This window comes from Acomys minous (genome assembly GCF_964271855.1).
Source record: "Acomys minous genome assembly, chromosome: 6".
In the NCBI taxonomy this organism is placed as follows: domain Eukaryota; kingdom Metazoa; phylum Chordata; class Mammalia; order Rodentia; family Muridae; genus Acomys; species Acomys minous.
Genome location: NC_140487.1, coordinates 112,414,138 through 112,436,534, shown reverse-complemented (window position 1 = coordinate 112,436,534; position 22,397 = coordinate 112,414,138). Strand labels below are relative to the sequence as shown.

General features: G+C 52.3%; 1 protein-coding gene across 5 annotated transcripts in view; it reads left to right on the top strand.

Moving 5' to 3' along the window:
- The window catches only part of EPHB2 (EPH receptor B2), a 187,536-nt gene that overhangs the window by 49,387 nt on the left and 115,752 nt on the right, over nucleotides 1–22,397 (top strand). For all 5 annotated transcript variants that reach the window (XM_084788272.1, XM_084788271.1, XM_084788270.1 and 2 more), the window contains exons 2-3: nucleotides 13,757–13,821; nucleotides 16,907–17,591. In XM_084788272.1, the coding sequence (XP_084644398.1) occupies nucleotides 13,757–13,821; nucleotides 16,907–17,591 (750 nt within the window). The remainder of the gene's footprint in view (nucleotides 1–13,756; nucleotides 13,822–16,906; nucleotides 17,592–22,397) is intronic.

Genomic DNA, 22,397 nt, shown 5'->3' with positions numbered 1-22,397 from the left:
GTGCAGTAGGCCTCAGCATGTCCTGTTCTTACAGGAACTGGTCTGCCTGCAGGCAGATGGAGGCAGACCCAAAGGCAGCAGGGAAGCCCCAGATGGCAGTCCACACAAGGGGCAGGGGCAGAGGCTGGACGATGGGCTGTGTGGAGTGTGGGAGGCCCTTGAGAAACCGAGGGTGAGAACCACAAGAAGTTTAGAGTTGGCTCCAGGTCAGCTGGTTTCTTTTTTCTTTTTTAAGATTTTTTTTTTATTATTATGTATACAAATCTCGTCCTAGATGGTTGTGAGACGACATGTGGTTGCTGGGAATTGAACTCATGACCTTTGGAAGAGCAGTCAGTGCTCTTAACCTCTGAGCCATCTCTCCAGCCCCGTCAGCTGGTTTCTTGAAGGCTGGTGCTCATCTTACTGTTGCTGCTGTTGTCGTCATCCAGTACTTAGCTAGTGCGGGCTTAGCACACAGTAGGCGACCGACAAATGCAGGCTGACTGGCTAGAAGGAGTGGAAAGCAGACGCGTGGGTGTGCGGTTGAATGACGGGAGGGGAAGGATGGGTCAACGGAGAGATGAATGGGGCGAGAAGGAGGAGAAGAAAAGGGGGGAGGGGGGAGGGAGATACAGGAGGGATATCCAAGCGAGAGGCTGAGCGTGTGGGTAGGTGAGTAAACCGAGCGAGAGGATGGGTGGGCGAACGTCAAGATAGCAGAATGTGTCCGTAAGCGGCTGCCAGGATTGGGTGGCTCCACGGATGAGTATGAGAATGGGGTGGGCGCTTCGCTGGATAAGTGAATGGGTGGGTGGACGGGCGTGTAAGTGGACGTGTGTGTGCAGGGGCGGTGGGCGGAAGTTAGGGTACTTTCTTTGGTGAGCGCAAGGATCAGATGGTTGGAGAGACAGATGGATCCGTGTGTGTGTGTGTGGGGGTCGGGTCACTGGTGAGTGAATGAACAGTAAATCCCAGACGTGGCTAAATGCCCGACACCTTGCCCAGAAGCAGAGGGGTGCTCCCGGTTCTGAAGTTTGAGTTAATTGCCCTTCACTGGGGGAAACCAGGGCCAATTAGGCAAATAGACGCAGCTCCAGCCGGCCCTGCAGCAGGCTCGCTAATTGACTTCAGCCTCACAGGCCTGGCGTGGGCTTCACAGTGGCCTGTGTCATATTGATTTGTAATTTACACTCCGCTCACATCCAGAGGATTTGAGGCGACTTACACGATTAAGCCGCATGCAGCAGGACACTCAGATATTAAGTGAGACGGCGGCGAGGAGGCCACAGATCAGGGAGGATCAAGAGTCGGTGGTGAGCTCCGGGCTCTGCGGCCTTCTAGCTGTGTGACGTTGGGTGGGCTGCATAGCCTCTCTGAGGCTTTGTTCTGTAGGAAGGAAGGAGGTTGGTGCCGTGAGTGTGATGGGAATGGATGCCCGCACGGATAATGCTACAGGGGTGGGTGCGCAGGAGGATGGGCAGTAGGTCATTGTATGAACAGAATGGGTGTTGGTGGGTATGGGGGGGGGCAATACTTCCATCTCACAGGATGTTGTGAGTTGTCTGCGACAGTTTAGCTCAGTGGTTTGCACAGAGTTTGGAATGCACAGCCAACTTCCCACGTCTATCAGCTCCACGTATGTGCGTCCAGCCAACTGTGCATCAGAGACCATCTAAACGAGCTCTGTATCTGGTGGCCGGGGAGGCGCCTCAGCCAGCAGGGGAAACCCTGAGTTCATCCCCAGCACCACAGGAAGGAGTGTGGAGGTGCTTGTCCTTTATCCCAGCATTTAGGAGGTAGAGGCAGGAGGAGCAGGCATTCAGAGTCAACCTTCAGCTGTAGGGCTTCAACGGACCTGTATTTTTTTTTTTTTTAATTACATCTGTACTACTCTGGCTCCCCAGCAGTGGGGTTTGAATGTTTCAACAGCCTTCACTTAGTCGTCCATATTGTTGTTGTTTTGTTTTGTTTTCCGAGACAGGGTTTCCCTGTGTAGTCTTGGCTGTCCTAGACTCACTTTGTAGACCAGGCTGGCCTCGAACTCACAGCGATCCGCCTGCCTCTGACTCCCAAGTGCTGGGATTAAAGGCGTGTGCCACCACCGCCCAGCCCTGTTGTCCATATTGTAAATGTAGAGAAGACCTCAGGTTCCTGGGAGGAGCCTGTGGCGGAGGTTGGGGGTGGGGGTGGGGGGAAACTCTGGCACCTGAGATCTGGATATCTGTGAGGTTCCTAAAACCCAGCGACTGCTCTGCAGTGTTTAAGCTGTCTTCAAACCTGACTGTGTCTGCTGGCAGGAGACACTGGGCCACCAAGGGGATGGTGAGCCACTGCCACCTGGGAGAGGCCTAGTTGTTGTGACGTCACCGGCCTCAGCTCCACCTAGCAGGTGCTTGCCATCCATTGGAGAGGCTGGTAAGAAAAAGGCTGTCTCGGGGATGGATGGCACACCCATGATCAGGGGAGCCCTGCGTTCAGGCTCATCAGTGGTGGCATCTCAAAGGAGATGACATTTAAAGTGGGTAGGAAGCCATAAGTTTAAGTGTCCCCTACAGGTCAGGAGGGCTGGGACCACCCACCCCAGGGGAAGGCACAGTCACCTGAAGGAGGAGTCCAGGCAGGAGCTCTACTGAGGGTGAGGGGCAGAGGTGAGAGGGAAAATATTGTTCTACTTTTCTACATTGTCTTTTGTATTTGCTTCTGAGACAAGGTCTCACTATGTAGCCCTGGCTAGCCTAGAACTCTCTATGTAGACCAGGCTGGCCTCAAACTCATAGAAATCTGCCTGCTTCTGCCCCTTGAGTGCTACTATGGTGTGTGTGTGTGTGTGTGTGTGTGTGTGTGTGTGTGTGTGTGTGTGTGTGCAGGTCAGGGGATAACTTGCAGGAGTCTGTTCTCTGCCTCTACCATGTGGGTTCTGGGAATCAAAATCAGGTGACCAGGCTCAGTGGCAAGCACCTTTACTGACTTAGCCATTTTGCTGGCCCAACGAAGTGTTTTAATATTTGGTAACTACCCTGTGTAAATGCCTGGGGCCCGGAGTTACCAAGGGACCCTCCATTGAAAGTGCTGTTCTCTGAAATAGCCATGAAGACTAACAGTTCTCCCCTTAGGATCTCCAGATGGAGCAGTAATGGACTCAGTGCACACACAGTAGGTGCGCAGCAAGGCCCTCTGCTGAGACTCTATAATCTACTCATTGGATAGAAATGATGCGTGAATTCATTTAAGTCAAAGTATTTATGAAGAGGCAGGCAGATGTGTTGGGAAACCTCTGAGGCCATAGCCTAGAGTTTAGTTTCTGACTTGCTGTGTCACCCTGGACAAGTCACACACCATCTCAGAATTGAAGTTGGCTGTATGAAACCAGCCTAGGAAGAAAGGCATCCTTGGGGCTGTTGTGGGAACCAATGGAACTCTTAATGTGTCCAGGCCACCGGTCGGTCCCTGCCTCCCTCCCTCCCTTCCTCAGCAAGCCCTGGTATTCATTTACCGCCCACCCCACCCCCAGCAACCCTGTCCCAGACCCCCATCCATCATCCTGTCCTTGGCGGAGGTTAAGTGGGTCCCTAAGCAGCGAATCCAAACTCCCCCAAAGCTTGGGCTTCACAATGCGGCCCGCTGTTAGCGAGTAGCCCGGCTGGCCCGCCGGATTGGGTTTCAGTCAGGGCAGTCTGCGCTGGCGGATGCCCAGGCCAGCGGCAGGCAGGCTGGGGACATGGTGCAGGAGCTTGCGTCACGGGGACTCCTCCACCCGGGCCTGAGAAAACACAAGCATGCTCCAGGCAGGCAAGGGCCAGGGGCAGCATGACAGGCGAGAGTGCTGCATAAGGATTTTACATTAACAGGGTCCCCTTTCCTGGAGCCCAAGGGCCAAGCCAGCCATGCCAGGGGAAACAACGCGATGCCTGCTGGAAGGTTTCACACTGGGAAATAGAGCCTTCCAGGAGCTGGCCCAAGGTTTCTCTAGCAACGTCCCCTAACTGGCCTTACTCTTGGCCAACAGCACTCTCATCCTCATCACAGAGGAGAGGTCTCTGGAAGGCTGGGCTGCCTGGCCTGGGTTCAAATCCCAGCACTGCTTCTTTCTGGCTGTGTGACTCCAGGCAGGTCGCTGGGTCTCTCTGGGTTCTGTCTTCTCATTTCTATCATGGGCGATGACAGGATTGGCTGCCAAAGTGTGAGAAGGCCTGCCACTGAGGGCTCTGGTGGCGGGAAGCCATAGCTCCCCATCCCTTTTGTGAAGCCATGTGGCCCGGTGTCTTCTTGGATTGGACCAAAAGGCCCAATTTTGCCTTGCCTCTTGTTGAACTTGTAGGAGTCCTTGCTCACTCTGTGCCTCAGTTTCCCCACAAGTTTGCTCTGGGATAACAGTGAGATGATGCTAATGAAGCACCTGGCAGAGGTGACCGCCTCAGGCACTAGCCATCTTCCCTGTGGACTCTTTATGGCCCGGGTCTTGGCATGTTACTCCACTCAAGCCAGGGTAATATTCCTAGCATTCACGAGGCTTAAACCAGAGGTTCGTAAGTTCTAAGACAACCCAGCTACGTATCAAGTTTAAGGCCAGTTTAGGCTCCATAGCATGACCCTATCTCAAAAAGACTAGAAAACAACCCTGCAGGCCTTGCACCCATGAGAGCCCCACTCAGTTGCTCAAAGCCATGTTGTGAGGGACATACAGCAAGAGTTTATTTGAGCCAGGTGTGGTGGCGCATGCCTGTAATCCCAGCACTTGGGGAGGCAGAGGCAGGTGGATCTCTGTGACGCCAGCCTGGTTTGCAGAGCGAGTCCAAGACAGCCAAGGCTACATAGAGAAGCCCTGTCTCAAAAACAAAACCAAATACAACAAACAAACAAACAAATCTAAAGAAAAGAGTTTATTTGGACCCATTTTATAGACTAGAAAAACTGAGGCTCAGGTAAATAAAGAGACCAGACCAGCCAATTAGTGGCCTTGAATTTACTCCCCGACTCTTGGCATTCTCTTAGAACTCCTCCTTTTGGCCACGGAAAGAACATTCTGGCTCCCAGCCACCGATGGCTATGCCTGGCTTCTCACCAGGCTGCGCAGTGCCGTCCAGGCCTAGATTCAAGTCACCTCAGCCCCATCAGTGCAGGCAGGTGCAACAGGAGCTGTGGGCAAGCTACAGAGCAGTACGTGTCACGTGGGGCGCCTGCCAGGCTGGCTGATGGATGTATACATCTCCAGCCTTGAGCCCCTGCCACGGCTGGATCCCAGCTCTGACTTCATTGCCTGTACCAGGGCTGCTCTGTTACCTAACAATTCTCAGGACAGGGCCACATTACTACCCTCTCCTCAAGTCCTCCGCAGCTCCCTGATACCCATGGATAAGAGATCCAGCCTCCTCAGGCCTTTATTCAAGGCTCTCTACGTTCTAGCTTCTCCAAATACAGCTCCCATTGCAGTGATGTGCAGCCTTGAACTCACTGCAAGCTGGACACCTATTTTAGAAGGGCCCAGAATGCCCCAGTGCTGTCTCACCTGTGCCTTCATCCTGCTGAGCCCTCCCTGCCCAGCCTAGATGCTTTGCGTCCTCTGAGATGCCTCTCCTGGTTCCATAGCCAGAGCTGATTTTTCCCACGCATGACCCAGTTTTTCAGCCTGGACCAGTCACTCCCGCTGCTTTTCCCTGCCATGAGGTCATCTGTCGGGCACGAGTCTGGGTGCTCCTCGAGGCGAGGACCCGTGGGTTGGTCTCTGCATCGAAGTCCTTGGCGCAATGTTCGCTGAATGACTGTGGCTCTGCCCCTAACCCCAGCCCAGAGGGGGAGCAGCCAAGGACAGCTGCCAGGAAGAAGAAGGAGAAGGAGCCAAGCTAACAGAGCAGGAAGGGCCAAGCATTCCAGGGAGAACATTCTAGAATAGTCATCAAGCCTCAGAGTCGCGTAGTGTCTTCTGCAAGTGGGGTAACGGGACCCTTGAGAGTGGAAAAGGATGGCCTGTGTGGTAACTAGCTAGGCTGAATGACGGGGTGGGGATGTGTTTATGGCCAGACGAGCTAGGACTCTTAATCCTGCAGCCTGGGGGACACTGTGGGGTGTTAGGGTTGGTGATGAGATGCGGCCTTTAGGTTTGCCACCCACTGCCCTGTGCAGATTTTGTGTGTTCTCCAGTGCCAGGCTCTCGGTGCTGAGGTTATAGCGAGTGAACAGGCACGCATAGGCCTCACTCAAAACGAGGGCTGCATGAGGGTCTGACGGTGTCACTCAGTGGGACAGAGTGCTTGCCTGGCATGTACCAAGTCCTGGTTTCAAGCCTTAAAGCTGGTCGTGATGGCACGTGTCTACAGTCTGAGCACTTGGGAGGTAGAGACAGAAGGATTAGAGCATAAGGCTACACGGCGAGTTTAAGGCCAGCCGAGGTTTGGTGAGACTTCATCTCAGAGACAGTGAGGGCTTTCTGGAGACATCACATCACTAATGTTACGTGGTCCATTTTCTGGATGCAAAACAAACAAAAAAAAAAAAAAAAAAAAAAACAAGGTCCAGAAAGGAGACCTCTTCCTTGCAATCAGACATTAGAAAGTGCTGAAGCCCAGGGTCTACCTGGGCCACCTAGACCTCCTCCTGCTTACTCAGATTGAAGAGAACACAAGTGCACACACACTCACACACGCATGCACGCTCGCATGCATTGGTGATTTTTTCTTGTTCTGTGTTGTCTTACTTTTGTGGCTACAGCCCCGGCATCTTAGAAATAACACAGATGTGGAGATGGACACAAGTGGACTCACATGCTAGTTGCTGTTTTTCCATCTCTGACATCAGCTCTCTCATCTGTAAAGTAGGGTCCCACTGGCATGGACCCTGTATGTTTTCGTGAGCTTGGAATGGTGCTAAGAGACTCTGCCAACCTTTAACGTACCCTAAGCGCCGAGTGAATGCTAGTTCCTCATGTTCTTGGGACGCATGTGTTAGTGCAGATGAACAATGTATGTGGCCCGAGAGAATTCCAGCTCAACATGGGCTCAGGCGGAGCTGACGAGGTGGGCCGAGGAGCAGGGGGCATCCATCTACCCCAGCCTGTGAGCAGGGCCCCGTGCAGCCACCTCCCGTCGGCCCGATGCTAACGACTTCAGTGTGTCTCCCCTTTTAGCTCAAATATTTCTGAAATGCATACTGCTCATTCACACGTAGCCGGAGGGGCCGGCAGGCCTCCCCAGCCTGTGCAATCAGGGCCTCCTGATTGCTTTCTTCTGTGTAGTCTCCAGGAAGCAGAGAGAGGGGGTGCGGTACAGCAGAGCCAGGGCCAAAGCCACTCCCGTGGCCCAAACCCTGTTTTCTCCAGAGGAGCACACTCTGGCTCCGGTTTTCTGCCTGATGCCGAGATTTTGGGTGGCCTCGCTTTCCTCGTCACTAAACTCCGCTGGGGTCTTTGTTGTTGTCCCATTTGTTTTTAACGGCACTTTAGTCAGTCAAAGCCCGGCAAGTGGTCAGCCTGGTAACCAGGAGATGTGGGGGCAGGTGGACCGCTGTGCCAAGCAGGAGATGAGCAGGTGACAGCAGTGAGGCTGCTGAGGGTGTGGGCTCCTGGGCATGGTCTAGCACAGGGTCTTGGCAAGCCGCTGCCCTTTAGTGGGCAACCCTGCTCCAACAGGCCCAGCCCTCAGAGCTCAGCCACCACCAGGGCCACCCAGCTGGCTCCACCCTCACTGGCTCCCCTCCTTGCCTCTGCCCTTGGTGTCCCTCCTCTTGGTCCATTGTCAGTTTTTGACAACTTGACACAAACTTAGTCATACTTAGGAAGAAGAGGTCTTAGATGAGGAAGCGCCTCTATCAGATTGGCATGTCTATGAAGCTTTTTTTTTTTTTTGATTGCTGATTCATGTGGGAGGGCCCCGCCCCCGCCCCGCCTTCGCCCCGCCCCCGCCCTGCCCACTGTGGGTGGTGTCATCCCTGGCCTATATGAAAAAGGTAGCTGGCCTAACCGGTGATGCTCCCACGGTGTTTCTCCATGGTCATATTCAGTTCCTGCCTCCAGGTTCCTGCCTCGAGTTCCTGTTTGGCTCCCCCTTGGCAAATAAGGGAAATAAACGCTTTCTCCCGCAAGGATGGTTTGGGTCCATATTCTATCACAGAGGCAGAAAGGAACGGAGGACATGCACCCAGCCCAACCCGCCCAGAACTGGTTGGCTCCCTCCTAACTAACTGGCCCTCCATCAGGCTTCACTTCCTCCAGGAAGCTGTCCCCACAACTCTGAGCTGTGGTCCCTGACACATCCGCACAGCGACTAATTATCTGTGTACAGTGACAGCCGTTTCCCTGTCTGTGGGATCGACGTCATCGCCACGAGCTAGAGGATGAGGCAGACCGATGGAACCCAGCGGCCCCCAGAGTGTGGCTAGTAAGGGGATGTTAGGTGACCCTCAGATGGACCTTGGCGATTGTCGACTCACATTTAGCCTCCCTCTTCGTCTAACACCAGTGATACTGATTTTCCCCATTTATAATAATGAGGTCTTTTTTTTTTTCCCCTCCTCTTTAAAATGCATTTAAGAAAAGAAGGCAATTGGAAGGAAAATAGTGAACGAATCATAGCAATCCTAGCTCAGGTTGGAGGTGAGAAAGCCAAAGCCGTGTCTACAGGGGAGGCTGCAGCTTGCAAGGCTGATGGAGCTGACTCTATCCAGCAATGGGATGAGGAGGGCCTCCCTTGTGCCACTCCCCCATCCTGGATCCTGGGTAAACAAGGAAGCTTGCCAGCCTGGACTCCTGTGAGTCCTGGGTCCTCTCAACCCCCTGAACTGCAGAGCTATGGGGTGAATGGGCTTTGACAGGAGGCAGCCTGACTTGGGAATATCAGGGGAGAAGGGGAGGTGAAGGAGATGTAGATGGAGAGGCTCGGAAGGAGCGGTGCACGTGGGAGTGAGGAGTTGTGGGTAGGCGTGTGCCTCACCGCCTGCGCTCCTCCAGAGCAGCGGACCAGTGGAGTAGGTGTGCAGCCTCGCGAGCTCATGGGTCTTTGCTGGCCTCAGTGTTCCGATTTGTGACACGTGGTTCAGTATCGAGTACCTCTTGGCACTGTGCAGATGTGAGTGAGATTTTGCCTATTTTGTTTTTAATAGGTTTTTTTTCTTCATCACATTTTTTTTTTTGTCTTGTATTTGAGAAAGTGTGTGTGCCATGACGCACATGTGGAAGTTAAGGGACAACTTGGTTTTGTTTTGTTTTGTTTTGTTTTGTTTTAACTGGTTATCTCCTTTTACCATATTCGGTCCCCAGAACTGAATTCAGGGTGTCAGACTTGGTAGCAAGTACTGTTAGCACTGAGCCGTCTCTCTAGCCTCTTGTTTTGAGTGAAACCGGGTCTCTAGTAGCTCAGGCTAGCCAGGCTAGCCTGGAGCTCACTCTGTAGGCGAGGGTGACTTTGAACTTCTGATCTTCCTTCCAAATGCTGGAATTAAGACATGCCCATGTCCTTGCCAGGCTTTTGCATCTTAGTGGGGTCTCAGTGCAGCTTAGCTCGCTCTTTCCCTCTCCCTTTGCAGACTCTGGTGTTGGAGAGCCGTTTGGTCACTAAGAGAGGCATCACTGGGGTGGGATTTAGGGTTGGTATCCTAAGCCAACCCGGTTGCCTGGGACAAGATCTGTGGTTTCCAGATACCCTGGGGGATGGAACCCGACTTCTCTGACTGGTGTGAGCACAACAGGGAAGCCGGGGCGTCCAGGAAGCAGCCTCAGGTAGAGCAGGGAGGGGTCCTTGGAGGCTGTGCCCCTGGGGCTGGAGAGCTAGGCGGACTGCTCTGGAGGCCTTTGCACACGCCTGTGAGTGACCAGCATGCATGGCACTAAATGGCCTGCTGCACCTAAGGCAGTAGTAGCGCTCAGGGAGGACCTACGGTGTGTGGATTCTGGCTGCCATATCCCCCTTGTGGTTGACCCCTGCCCATACCCAGAAGGAATTTAGGTGAGGAAAATGCAGCTTTGAAAGACTCAAAGTTTAGCAGGGTTTGGTTTCCACGTGCTTATAATCCCAACTCCTCAGGAGCCTAAGGCAGGAGGATTTCAAGTTCAAAGCCAGCCTGGGAAACTACTGGGAAAAAAAAAAAAAAAGAAAAAAGAAAAAATGCTTTTAAAATACAAAAAAGGCTGGGCATGTAGCTTAATGGTAGAATGTTTGTCTTGCATGTACAAAGCCCTAGGTTCAATCTGTGTGTGTGTGTGTGTGTGTGTGTGTGTGTGTGTGTGTGTCAGAGAGAGAGAGAGAGAGAGAGAGAGAGAGATTGCAAGGCCAGTGAGAGAGAGAGCCTGTGTTAAAATTGAGGTTTTAGCCAAGCATGGTGGTATATGCCTGTATTCCTGGTCCTCAGGAGTCAGAGGCAGGAAGATTGCTGCAAATTCTAGGCCGACCTGAATGATATAATAAGTTCTTTCCTTTCTCTCTCTCTCTCTCTCTCTCTCTCTCTCTCTCTCTCTCTCTCTCTCTCTCCAAGTATTACATTAAAATTTTTGTTTTGATTTTGGAGACAGGGTTTCTCTGTGTAGCCTTGGCTGGCCTGAACTCTCTTTGTAGACTAGGCTGGCCTCAACTCACAGAGATCTGCCTTCCTCTGCCTCCCAAGTGCTGGTATTACAGGTGTGCACCACTGCCCCTGGCTGTATTTAAAATGTTTTATTTAGTGTGTGTGTGAAACACACACACACACACACACACACACATACACACAATGGTATACATGTGAGAGTCAGAGGACAACTTCTTCCAGGAGGCAGTTTTTTCCTCCTATCACGTGGCCCTGGGATCAACCTCAGACCATCAGGCTTGGTGGCAAGCACTTTTCCCAACTGAGCCGTCCTGAGTTCTAAAGTCAGCCAGGACAAGATCCTGTCACACACACACACACAAAACAAACAAACAAACAAACAAACAAACAAAAAACCAAGAAGTTGAGGTCCCTGCACTGCTCACCTCCCTTTCACAGGCAAAGGGAGAAGGTGTTAGAATTAAAGGTGGCTTTGGGGAAGACCAGCCCTGTGCTTCCTCCTGCCAAAGCCCAAGAGACCACAGTTTCCAGAAAGCTGGCCTGAGGCAAAGCCCAGGCAAAGGAAAAATGGAGACAGGGGTCCACTTGTAGCCCACCTGAACCTTTCACTCCCTCCTGGTGCTTTCCTGCCCTCCAGATTATTCTTTTAGCCCGTTCCCACTCTGTTTGGCCAGTATGTGGATCGATGTGGTAGGAGGGGACAGTGTCCAGGGCTTCTTGAGGAGCCCGATTTAAGCCCTGACTTTTACAATGTGCCTGTGTCATTTCTACCCCCTGGGTCCGAGTTTCCATCGTCACTTCCCAGCCCCTCCTCCTCCTCTAAGCCATAGAATCTTCTAGTGCTTTTTCCTTGGGGTCAGCCCAGGAACCTAGCCAAGGGGTGGGGCCACCTGCTTGGCGGGCTAGCCTCCCATCCAACCCCACTCTGTCCCAGGAGTGGCTCCCCACTCCCTGCCTCCAGCAGCTGCTTGCAGGGCCCAGGCTGAGAGCCCAGCTTGGCGCGTCTCTGCCTGAGTCCGATGAGAGAAAACAGGTTAAAAGTTCAGCCCTTGTTCTCTCCAGGAAGAAGAATCTGTAGCATTCCGAGTGTGAAAAAGAACCTTCTTTCAGCTCCAAAGCTGCACAATGAAACTTCCCCCCAATTTGCCATCAAAAGGATGCCCTTGGCACTGGCTTCCACTGTCCCTGGCACCCCTCCTCCCCATCACCCCATCTCAAACGCAAAAAGGACACAGTGACCACAAACTCGAGCCCCAGGCGGTCATGAGGCTCTTCTGCAACTTCTCTTGTCAGCTCAGAGGTCTGGCTGGGGTCACCTCCGCCTAGACACTCCTGCCCCCCCCATCCCCCCACCCCACCCCACCCCGCCTCCATTGCCACTGGCCTGTCCTAGTTCACACCCTCATTACCTCCCATTTGGATCCTCTCTGTAGCCTGGACACTCTTCTGGCCCTGGTGCATCTAGCATAAACCAAATGACTAATTGTTTCAAGTGCCTGGAAATGTAGACGGCGAGGAGGCAAGACACCTGTGTGTCCCGTTCCTGCACCAACTCTTGTCCGGTCTCTAGGCAGTCCCCTTCTGCCCGGGGCTCCAGATGGCACTCTTTTCAAAATGAGGCTACTGGGGCAAGACCAGGCAAGCATCTCAAATAGTGTGTGTGTGTGTGTGTGTGTGTGTGTGTGTGTGTGTGTGTGTGTTTCATTTCCTGGAACTTCCTATTAGAGGAAGTAAATAGCGGCCACAGAGTATAGAGATCGATTAGTGATGCCTGCACTGGATACAGAGATGGCCACATCATGTGGATATTGACTAATGATGCCTGTACTGGGCACAGAATTGAAGTTTAGTAGTATCAGAGGCAGTGTGGGAGCTGTGAGCTTCTAGACTTCTCTGCCCATTCCCTCAGTCATTTATACTCATACTTACTGCCATCTCCAGTCTATGAATGGCTCCATAGTAGGGCGTTTTCAAAATTTATTATTTATTAGTAGTATGTGTGTGTTTACAGGTATACATGATGGAGCGAACACATGCCAGTATATGCATGAACATGCTAGAGGACAATTTTCTAGGGTTGGCTCTCTGCTTCCACCTTCATGTGGGTTTCAGAGATTGAACTCAGTTTTTTTTTGTTGTTTTGTTTTGTTTTTTGTTTGTTTTTTTTTCCTCTCTTGGAGTACTCAGGCCAGTGCCTGGTACAAAGCGGATGCTGAGGTATATTTGTTGAATGAATGCTTGAAAGCATCTGTATAAATCCATTCCGTGTGTTACCATTTGATTCGGTTTTGAGAACCTTTTGGTAGAAAAGACTAGAAGGGAAGGATCCTGACCCTGACCTGGGTTAACAGGACATCCAGGGCCCATGGATCGTCTTCACTTTGAACCGTGTGGCTTCTTGCCCCCAGCTCCTGGTTCTGACCCTGGCTTGAGTCTCTGGAACCCCAGAGAGCAAGTGACAACCACGCCAATGTTTGCTCTTATCGCCCTCTCCGGGACTTGAACCTGGGGTAGAGTTGGCTGGGTACTGGAGGAGGGACTCCGAAATTGAGGCCATGGCATAAGGAATGACTTCTGGTTCCTGGAGAAGAGGGAAGGTACCAGCAGGGCTGTCCAGAGGCCAGCAAGGCAAATGATGGGTCCCCAGAGGCAGAAGAGGAACCCCTTCCAAGGCTGGCTTCCAGTGTTTGAGAATTTGATGTGAGCTGAAAAGCAAATAGATATTTTAATTTTGATGTAAAAATTTGAGGGATCCATGTGGACCCTCTGGAATCCATGGGAGAGGACCCTAGATTAAGACCCTCCACCAGGCCAGGTGACGGTGGTACACGCCTTTAATTCCAGCACTCGGGAGGCAAAGGCAGGTGGCTCTCTGAGTTCGAGGCCAGCCTGGTCTACAAAATGAGTTCCAGGACAGCCAGGGCTACAAAGAGAAACTCTGTCTAGAAAACAAACAAGCAAACAACAACAACAAAGAAAACCCTCCACCAGGAAAGGAGGGGCAAGATAATTCCTAGGTTACTGAGATGCGATTAGTTGGGGGTTGGGGATGACCACAGGGGCATAAGGGGAAAAAAATGGACTCTGATGATTGGTCAGGCTCTTGGAGTAGCGGGGAATATGGAGCAGGGAGGCCGGGTTTACAGGACAAGTGGTCTGGAGGATCCGAAGAAATGCGGTAAGGGAGGGTGGGACCTCAGGGTCAGCAGAGTGACTGATAGCTCTGAGAGGTGCTGCGGGTGGTGACTCTTTGCTCTTCCCACAGAAACCCTGATGGACTCCACTACAGCGACGGCTGAACTGGGCTGGATGGTACATCCCCCATCAGGGGTGAGTTCTGGTCCCTCAAACCCTGCTTGGCCGGCTCCCCAGCATGCCCTGGGGTCTGCTGGTGCCTTGGACATCCCCTCATATCTCAGCCCCTCTCCTCTCTCACACCCCACCCTCCCCATCCCTACCCTTGATGGAGTACCCGTTCCCATGACAACACATGGACTCTTTGGCCTTTATCCTGTAGAATTCCCTAGGGGATGCTGAGAAGCAGGCACTCACATGGTGCCCATTTCAAAAGAGGGAGGTATAAACCACTTGAGATTCTGTTCTGGGTCAGAGACCACACCAAGCACCTTTTATATGCCATCTCCAACACTGAAATTCAGAGAGAGATAGCTGCCTGCCAGGGCCTGATAGCTCCTAATGAAGGGGCTCGAGGTTGCTTGGTTGTGGTTTGGTTTTTTTGGTGCTTGGGGATCATACCCAGGGCCTCATACAAATATTCTACCACTGAGATGTAGCCCCCAACTGGGGCTCAGGTTTGGATCAGGCACCAAGTCCTCCACCACCCCAACTTTGGATCCCCATAAGACAAGGAGCCCCAGAGAGTACATCCCTGGGCTCTTTTATGATTTAGAAAGGGTCCTATGTATCACAGGCTAGCTGCAAACTAGCTGTGTAAGTAAAGATGACGTTCTGATCCTCCTGCCTCTACTCTCTGGATGCTGTGATTACCGGTATGGACCACCATGACCAGGTCTGTTCAGTGCTGGCCATGGAACCCAGGGTCTCTCGCATGCTAGGCAAGCACTCCAGCGACTGAGCTCCAGCCACGGCCCATCCCGAGTTCTTATTGCATCCCTTGGGTAGGATCTGAGCCTATGTCTGTGTCCCTGGCATCCTGAGAGATGAGACTAGACGGCCCTTCTCTCTCTCTCTCTCCTTAGTATTGCCCCAATTCCACCTGTCAGCTGAGACCATGGGTACCCACTTTGCCTCTCTGACTCTGGTTTCTTCACCTGTGAAATGGCGGGTTTCCCCACTGTTGTAGTAAGGCTTCCTCACAACATCTAATGCGAAGGCTGGCATGGCTTGGCCCCCAATAGAGAGTAGTAGCTATAATAGCTCTCACCATCATCGTCTCTGCCATCAGTTTTAATATTCCACCTATCCCATGGTCTCTGTGGAGGCCCTGGACTCTACAGCCCATCGCCCCACCCCACTTCCCACTCCAGTCTTCCAAGGGGACTCAGCTGCAGCCCTAGGTAACCATAGCCCCACCCCTCCAAAGCCTCACTCTCAATAGGCAGGGCTCCAGGGTCAGGCTTCTTTCTGTAGCTCTTTCTTGTCACCAATTTTCCATCTGCGAAGGCTGCTGGGCCCCCGCAGCCCCACCCTGCCAGTAATGAGGCCAGGCTGGGCTGCAGGGCCCCCGGACGCAATTATTTGGGGTGTTTGGGCTGCAGGGCCTCCGCATGTTAATTAGAGAGAGGGGAGAAAGGCAGAGTGCTCTAATTAAGTGTTCTAATTAAGTTCTGAGGAAGAGCAGCGGTTGTAACAAGGGGCTGACTTTGTCACATGGTGCCACCAAAAAGAAAAAGAAAAGAAAAGAAAAAAAATGAAATGTGATGTAGGGGAGCTTCAGAATTGCCACTGGGGTAGAGGCCAGGCCAGCCAGCTCTGACTCTGGCTTCCCAGTATGTGTGCACCTTGCTGTCTTCAAGGCCCCACCCCCTGCACAGCATGGTCAGCCGCTGACCTCTCCATGATCGCCCGCCAGTCCCACAGTCACATTTAGCAGAAGGGGAAATCAAGGCCCCCAGAGACGGCAGAGGAACTGCCCAAGCTCATGCAACAAGTTAGCAGTGCTTGTCCTAGGGCAAGGTAGGCAAGCCTGTGACCGGGGACCGAGACTCCGTGACTTGAAGCAAGTGGCCTCACCTGTTTGGTCTCCCTTCTGCAAAATGGAGTTCCTGTCCCCATGTGTGACAAGAATCAAAACACCATGAAGCCAGTAGCCTCAGGCCTGGCCTGGGTGGGAGGACCAGCCCCACCGTAACCCCTAACGGGCACAGAGGAAGAGAAGGACGCTACCTTCAGTAGGCACTCCGACCCATTGGGGGAGACCAGACCAAGGAGGCGGAGGCTGACGTCCTTGTCCCCAGGGAGAGTCAGTGAACACAAACACCGGAGGCTGCAGCGGACAGCTGCTGTCACAGGCCTGGGGTATCAAGGATGTTTGAGGCCTGGCAGCGTAGCTCAGTGGAGAGTGGTTGTGGAGCACGCGCATGTCCCCGGTTTTATCCTCAGCACCACAGGGGGAAGCATTAACAGAGGGCACTTGAGAGAGGCACAGAGTTGGACCGAGGCTTCAGCTATGGAGATGGGGATGAGCTCAGCCTGCAGAAGTGTGACAGGGCCCTGTGTTCTCTCTATCTGCCCTCAGGCAATCCAGCCCCCCCCCCCCAACATGCAGACTTAGAGGGTTTCTCTCTCTAGTTATGGCTCAGGAGGGGGCACCTTCCCCAGACAGAGGGCAGTTAGTTCTTTCCGGGTACCAGGAAGTACCAGTTCTCAGAGGAGATCTCAGTCAATGTAAGTCCCAGAGGGAAGTTGCTGTCCTGAGCGAAGACCTTGGCTTCCCATCACCCTGGGCCATCTTCCTCCATCAGATTGGGAGTTTCCACGAAGCAAAGGCGGGGAACTCTCGGGGTGGGGAGGGGGCATGGAGCAGAAGCCCCGTGCCCTCCATCAGACAGTACCTGCCCTGTGATGTCTCCTTGCATCAGAAAGTGTTCCCCTCCATTCAGGTCCCTTCCAAGTCCCTGTCGGCTGCATCTCCTCCTAAGCCCAAGGTCTTTGATCCTTTGTTAGATAGTGAACCCCTGACAGTCAGAGCCATGTACCCCAGGAGGACAAGGGAATACCGAGAGGAGGGTATGCGCCTCTAACCGTCAGATTGGTGTGGCGCTCACAGATTGGGAATTTCTCATCAAAGCCGGGTCTCCTCCATCATCAGAATAGAGTGTTCCCCAAGGCAGAGTCTGTATCCCCCGCCCCCAACCCCCGCCCCAATTCAGGCAGCGTTCTTGCCAGTGGCTAAGGTACCCACTCCCCCGTCTGACTAGTGTCTCCCCCGCAGTGGGAAGAGGTGAGCGGCTATGATGAGAACATGAACACGATCCGCACGTACCAGGTGTGCAATGTCTTTGAGTCAAGCCAGAACAACTGGCTGCGGACCAAATTCATCCGGCGCCGCGGCGCCCACCGCATCCACGTGGAGATGAAGTTCTCCGTGCGTGACTGTAGCAGCATTCCCAGCGTGCCCGGCTCCTGCAAGGAGACCTTCAACCTCTACTACTATGAGGCTGACTTTGACCTAGCCACCAAGACCTTTCCCAACTGGATGGAGAATCCGTGGGTGAAGGTGGACACCATTGCGGCCGATGAGAGCTTCTCCCAGGTGGACCTGGGTGGCCGCGTCATGAAAATCAACACCGAGGTGCGGAGCTTTGGTCCCGTGTCCCGCAATGGCTTCTACCTGGCTTTCCAGGACTACGGTGGCTGTATGTCCCTCATCGCTGTGCGTGTCTTCTACCGGAAGTGCCCCCGAGTCATCCAGAATGGTGCCATCTTCCAGGAGACACTTTCGGGGGCTGAGAGCACATCACTGGTGGCTGCTCGGGGCAGCTGCATTGCCAATGCTGAGGAAGTCGATGTGCCAATCAAACTTTACTGTAATGGGGACGGCGAGTGGCTGGTGCCTATTGGCCGCTGCATGTGCAAAGCGGGCTTCGAGGCTGTGGAGAATGGCACCGTCTGCCGAGGTAAGGGGCATGGGGCGGGGCCTCACAGTGGGGCGGGGCCTCACAGTGGGGCGGGGCCCCGCAAGGAGTAAGGTTTGGCTGCAGCCCAGGCCGGGCAGCTGTGCTATGACTGACAAAGGTGGACGTCTGAGGTAAACCCGAGACTTTCCATGGCTGGCTTTCCAAGCCCTTTTAGCTAGCACTTCCTGGACAATGGTTTGTGTTCAAAGAGCAGGTATTGATGTTCTGGGAAGTAAGAGGATGCAGGGGCCTTGTGTGTGTGATCACTCCGTATGATAAATGGTGCTTATTCTTTGTTCATTTATGGAAGTGATGGGGGTTTTGTGTTTAAGAAAAGAAGTGAGTCGCAACGAATGACTTTTACATGTAAGCCTCCACTGAGGTTGTTCTGGGTCAATATAGGCCAGGCTAAGCTGAATAGTGCTCATTTTTCCTCCGTGCTGCGCGGCCATGGAGGATCAGTCTGAGTTGTCTCCCCCTGTGAAGCTGAGTGATGGAGGAGCCACTGTTTGGAATATTGCCGTCATCACAACAAATGGGAAGGGAGAGTGTGCTAGATTGCAAATAGGTCCCAGTACACCTCGCTACCTGGATCAGGCAACACCTTACTGCTCTGCTCACTCCAGTGGCCGAGTTGGCCCACAAAGCCTCACTGTGAACTGTTTTTACCATGTGCCAAACACATATAGGACACAACTCACATGAAATAGTTGAGGGTAAGTGCTGTTTTCTAAGAAGGAAATTGAGGCTCAGGAAGGTCACAGTTATCAGGAGATATGAGATTATCCGGAGATAATCTCACTGGGGGGATTATGGCTTCAAAGACCATCTTTGGAACCACCTGGAGTGGCTATTGCACCTAAGGAAGCATGGTCATAAAAAACGGTACAGGCGGTGCTTATTACATAGGACATGAATCATGAAGGCGATTTGAAAGCGTAAGAAGTTTCCAGTAGGTGCCTCAGAGTAGCAAGAAGGCTGCAAAGGTGGTTAAAACCTGCTTCCAGTGGCATCTCTTCCCCTTTTACTATCCCGATGACCTAGGCCAAGTGGAAAGCTGCCTTTCATAGGGTCATGTGGAGAGCCAAGAGCTTAAGACATGTAAAATGCTTATCATTGATTCTGGCACAGGAAGTGCACAACGGATGTCCACTAAATGTGATGGTGTGAGCAAGGCTGGCCAAGCTGTGCTTGGTGGTGCTTATATAGGAGATTGGAGCTCACTGTGTCATTTCCCACTGGAATACAAGGTTATGCCGGGGTGCTGGGATGCCCCAAATGCCGGGCTGAGAGTTTAGACTGGTGTAAAAACCAGGGGGTGTTTCTCTAGAGATGGAGATAGGACTCTCTGATAAAATCCACCCGTTCCAAGCTCCTCCCTCCAGCCTCTTAACACGGGTTGGCAGTGACCCACTCCTTGGTTTTTCTGTGTGTAGCTCTCGCTGTCTGGTCTCTCTGGAATTCAAGAGATCTGTCTGAGTACTGGGATTAAAGGTGTGCGCCACCCCGCCCAGCTGCAACCAGTACTCTCAACCACGGTGCCATTCCTCCAGCCCCCTGCTGTATTCTTTTATTTTATTTTAATTGTATTGGCTTACTTTTAAGGTTTTTAAAGTTGAGCCAGGATCTCACATATGCTAGGCAAGCCCTCTGCCACTGAGCCATATTCCCCAGCCCACAAGTTCAATTTTCCATCCTTGGAAAGAACACAGCCTTGTACGATGACATGGGGGCAGGGATGCAGAACCTGTGAACCAGAAACCTATGGCTGTTTATTCATTCATCAAACTCTCCCCGGGGCCTGTGTTGTATCAGACCTTGTGCTGAGCCTCAGGGGATACAGAAGGAGTGCAGCTTCAGCCCCACCCCTTAGGGCTCACAGTTCTGGGAGGGTATGGAGCTGTTATGAAACAAAGGCTGGAGGGGGAAGCTTAGCACTTGGTTTCATTGGAACTGCTTATGCTGCGGCGGCACAGGTGGGTACAGGAGGGTACAGGAAATGACAGGAGATGTATCAGAGGCGATGACGTCAGAGCTCAGTCTGGGAAGAGATTTATGTTGGCTGTGGGATCCAAAACTTCCAAGCGATGGATCTGCATGGATAAAGGCCCGAGAACATGAGCCAACTGGGCCCATTGCAGGACTGGCTGGTCTAGCCAGGATTGAAGGGTTCACGGGTAATATGGATGGAACTGTCCTCTGAGGGTATTCAGCCAAGGAGATACTTTCATTTATCGATGGCTGCTTAGCAGAACCACCCAGAACTTAGCAGGCTACAGCTGCAGAAATGGTCCAGCTGTGACCTCTGACTGCCACTAGAGTCATCTTGAACTCTTCAGAGAGGGGTCTTCTACCTTGATCCTACCTGGGGTTGTCACCTAGCCTTTCACATGCACATGGACTCACCCAGAGAGCGGACCCAAGACAAAGCTGGTGGTGGTGGTGTGTGTGTGTGTGTGCGCGCGTGTACACCAATGCAGATATGTGTGCATGACTGTTCACAAGCTCAGATATTATCAGAAAGGATCTCCTGCTGGCCTGGAGCTGGCCAATTAGGTTAAGCTGGTCAGCCGGTGAGTCCCAGGAATCCTCCTGTCTCCACTTTCCTGCACTAGGACTACAAACTTGCACCACCCAGAATTTTTACATTAGTTTTGGGGATTGAACTCTGATCTTCATGCTTGCAAGGCAGGCGCTGAGCCATGACCCCTCTGCCCCCCACCCAGGCCAACTTAACCCCCTATCATCTGTCATTCAAAGTGAGTTCCAGAATCACCTACAGCCCAGAGAGTGGTTCATAGAAATCCGGGTTTTGAAGGCCTGCAACAGATTCATATTAGAGCATGTGGCCAACTACGCATGGCGGCCCATGACTTTAATCCCAGCACTCAGGAGGATGAGGCAGGAGGATCTCTGTGAGTACATGGCCAGCCTAGACTACATAGTGATTTCCAGGACAGCCAGGGCTATGTAGGGAGACCTTGTCTCAAAATAGAACAAAAAATAAAACAAACAAAAACTAAACAACAAATACAAAATTTAAAAAAAAATTAGATCATGTTGGCCAAATGTAGGTTCCTTGGGTCAAGGTCAAGGTCATAGTTTTCCTTTCAAGCAGTGAAAGTGCAGATAAGGGCATGCCCCCCAAGCCTCCCTCCCCGCTTTCTTTTTCTGACTTGACAGTATACCCAGCCCCAGCCCTGGCCCAGCCTGGCCTGGCCGCTGTGTCGCCTGGGAGATACCCAGATGCGACTGCCACCTGTGGTACATTAAGATGGGCACCGTGGCTCACATTGGAGTGATGAGCCAGTGTTCCCTCATTCTTTATTTCAAGGATTGTTGGCTTTTCCTGTGGTCCAGAAACAGCTGGCAAATTGCTGAAAACACAGGTGTCCGGGTCTGGCTCCAGTCTCCCCTGGTCACGTGGCTCTGAGGCACGAAGCCTTGTTGATTCTGTCGTAAGACAGCTCAAACAGGCAAGAGAGTAGCACACAGGGCCGGGGCTGCTGAAGGCCGAGAAGATGAGCACAAACTTAGCCCCATCCCAAGAGCCTCAACTGAACCAGAGAGGACTTAGACAAGATGCTCCTATCAGCCAAACATGATCTGATGGGCAGGGGTGATGGACAGGGATGGGGGAGTCTTTCCCTCTTTTTCCTGACATTGATTTGAGACAATAAGGCAGGATGTTGTCTTCCTGGTCAGTGGGCAATAGGTGGGTTCTCATGAAGAATGGCCATTGCCCCAGCATACATGGCACCTAACAAAGGGAATCTAATGCTCTATGCAGTGAGTGCCTTATAAAACTAAGGGCTTGGGCTGGAGAGATGGCTCAGAGGTTAAGAGCACTGACTGCTCTTTCAGAGGTCCTGAGTTCAATTCCCAGCAACTATATGGTGGCTCACATCTGTAATGGGGTGACTTTCTCTTCTGGTGTGTGTGTGTGAAGACAGAACACTCATATAGATAAAAAAAAAATTAAAAAAAAATAAAATAAAACTAAGGGCTAAATAGGTTCACTCCTTTTCTTGAGGGTATCGTATGCAGAGCATGGTGGGGAAACCAGCCATTCTTCCGTCAGGTATTGAGTACCCTCTGTATACCATATATATATATACCCTTTAGAACACACAGGTGGGTAAGTGCTACTGTGAGGCATCTGCATACCAGTCATCTGGGCCATGTAGAAGTGAGCTACACAGACCACAACAGTGTTTAGACCCTTACGTCTTTCCAGACCTTAGGCTTCATAGGAAGATGGGGGAAAGAGGAAAAGGAAAGGTTAATAAACAGATGGACAAGTCACAGTCTGGAAAGAGTACAGAGGATATCCCAGATGATGGTAGAGAGCCACAAAGCACCTGCCCCAAGAAGAAAGGCTTCTTGAAAAAGACATTGTTTGAACTGATGGGAGACTTCCCAAGAGGACCCGGGAAAACCCTCTCAAACTGAGGGTACCACAGAAACTTGGCAGTCAAGGGGTGGGGATGTTGCTCATTTGATAGAGCGCCTACCTAGTGTGCGCTAAGTCCTGGGTTGGGTCCCTAGCACTGATCGTAGTGGGGCACATACCTAATCCAGCACTCAGGAGGAGGCAGTAAAGGGATCAGGAGTTTAAGATCCAAGTGTGAGTTGACCAGCATGGTGGCACACACCTTTAATCCCAGCAGCACTTGGGAGGCAGAGGCAGGTGGATCTCTGTGTGTTTGAGGCCAGCCTGATCTACAAAGCGAGTTCCACAAAGAGTAGTATGCTAAGTGTAGTCCTGCCTGGGATGAGCTCCATCCAAGAAGTGCCTTGAGGCAC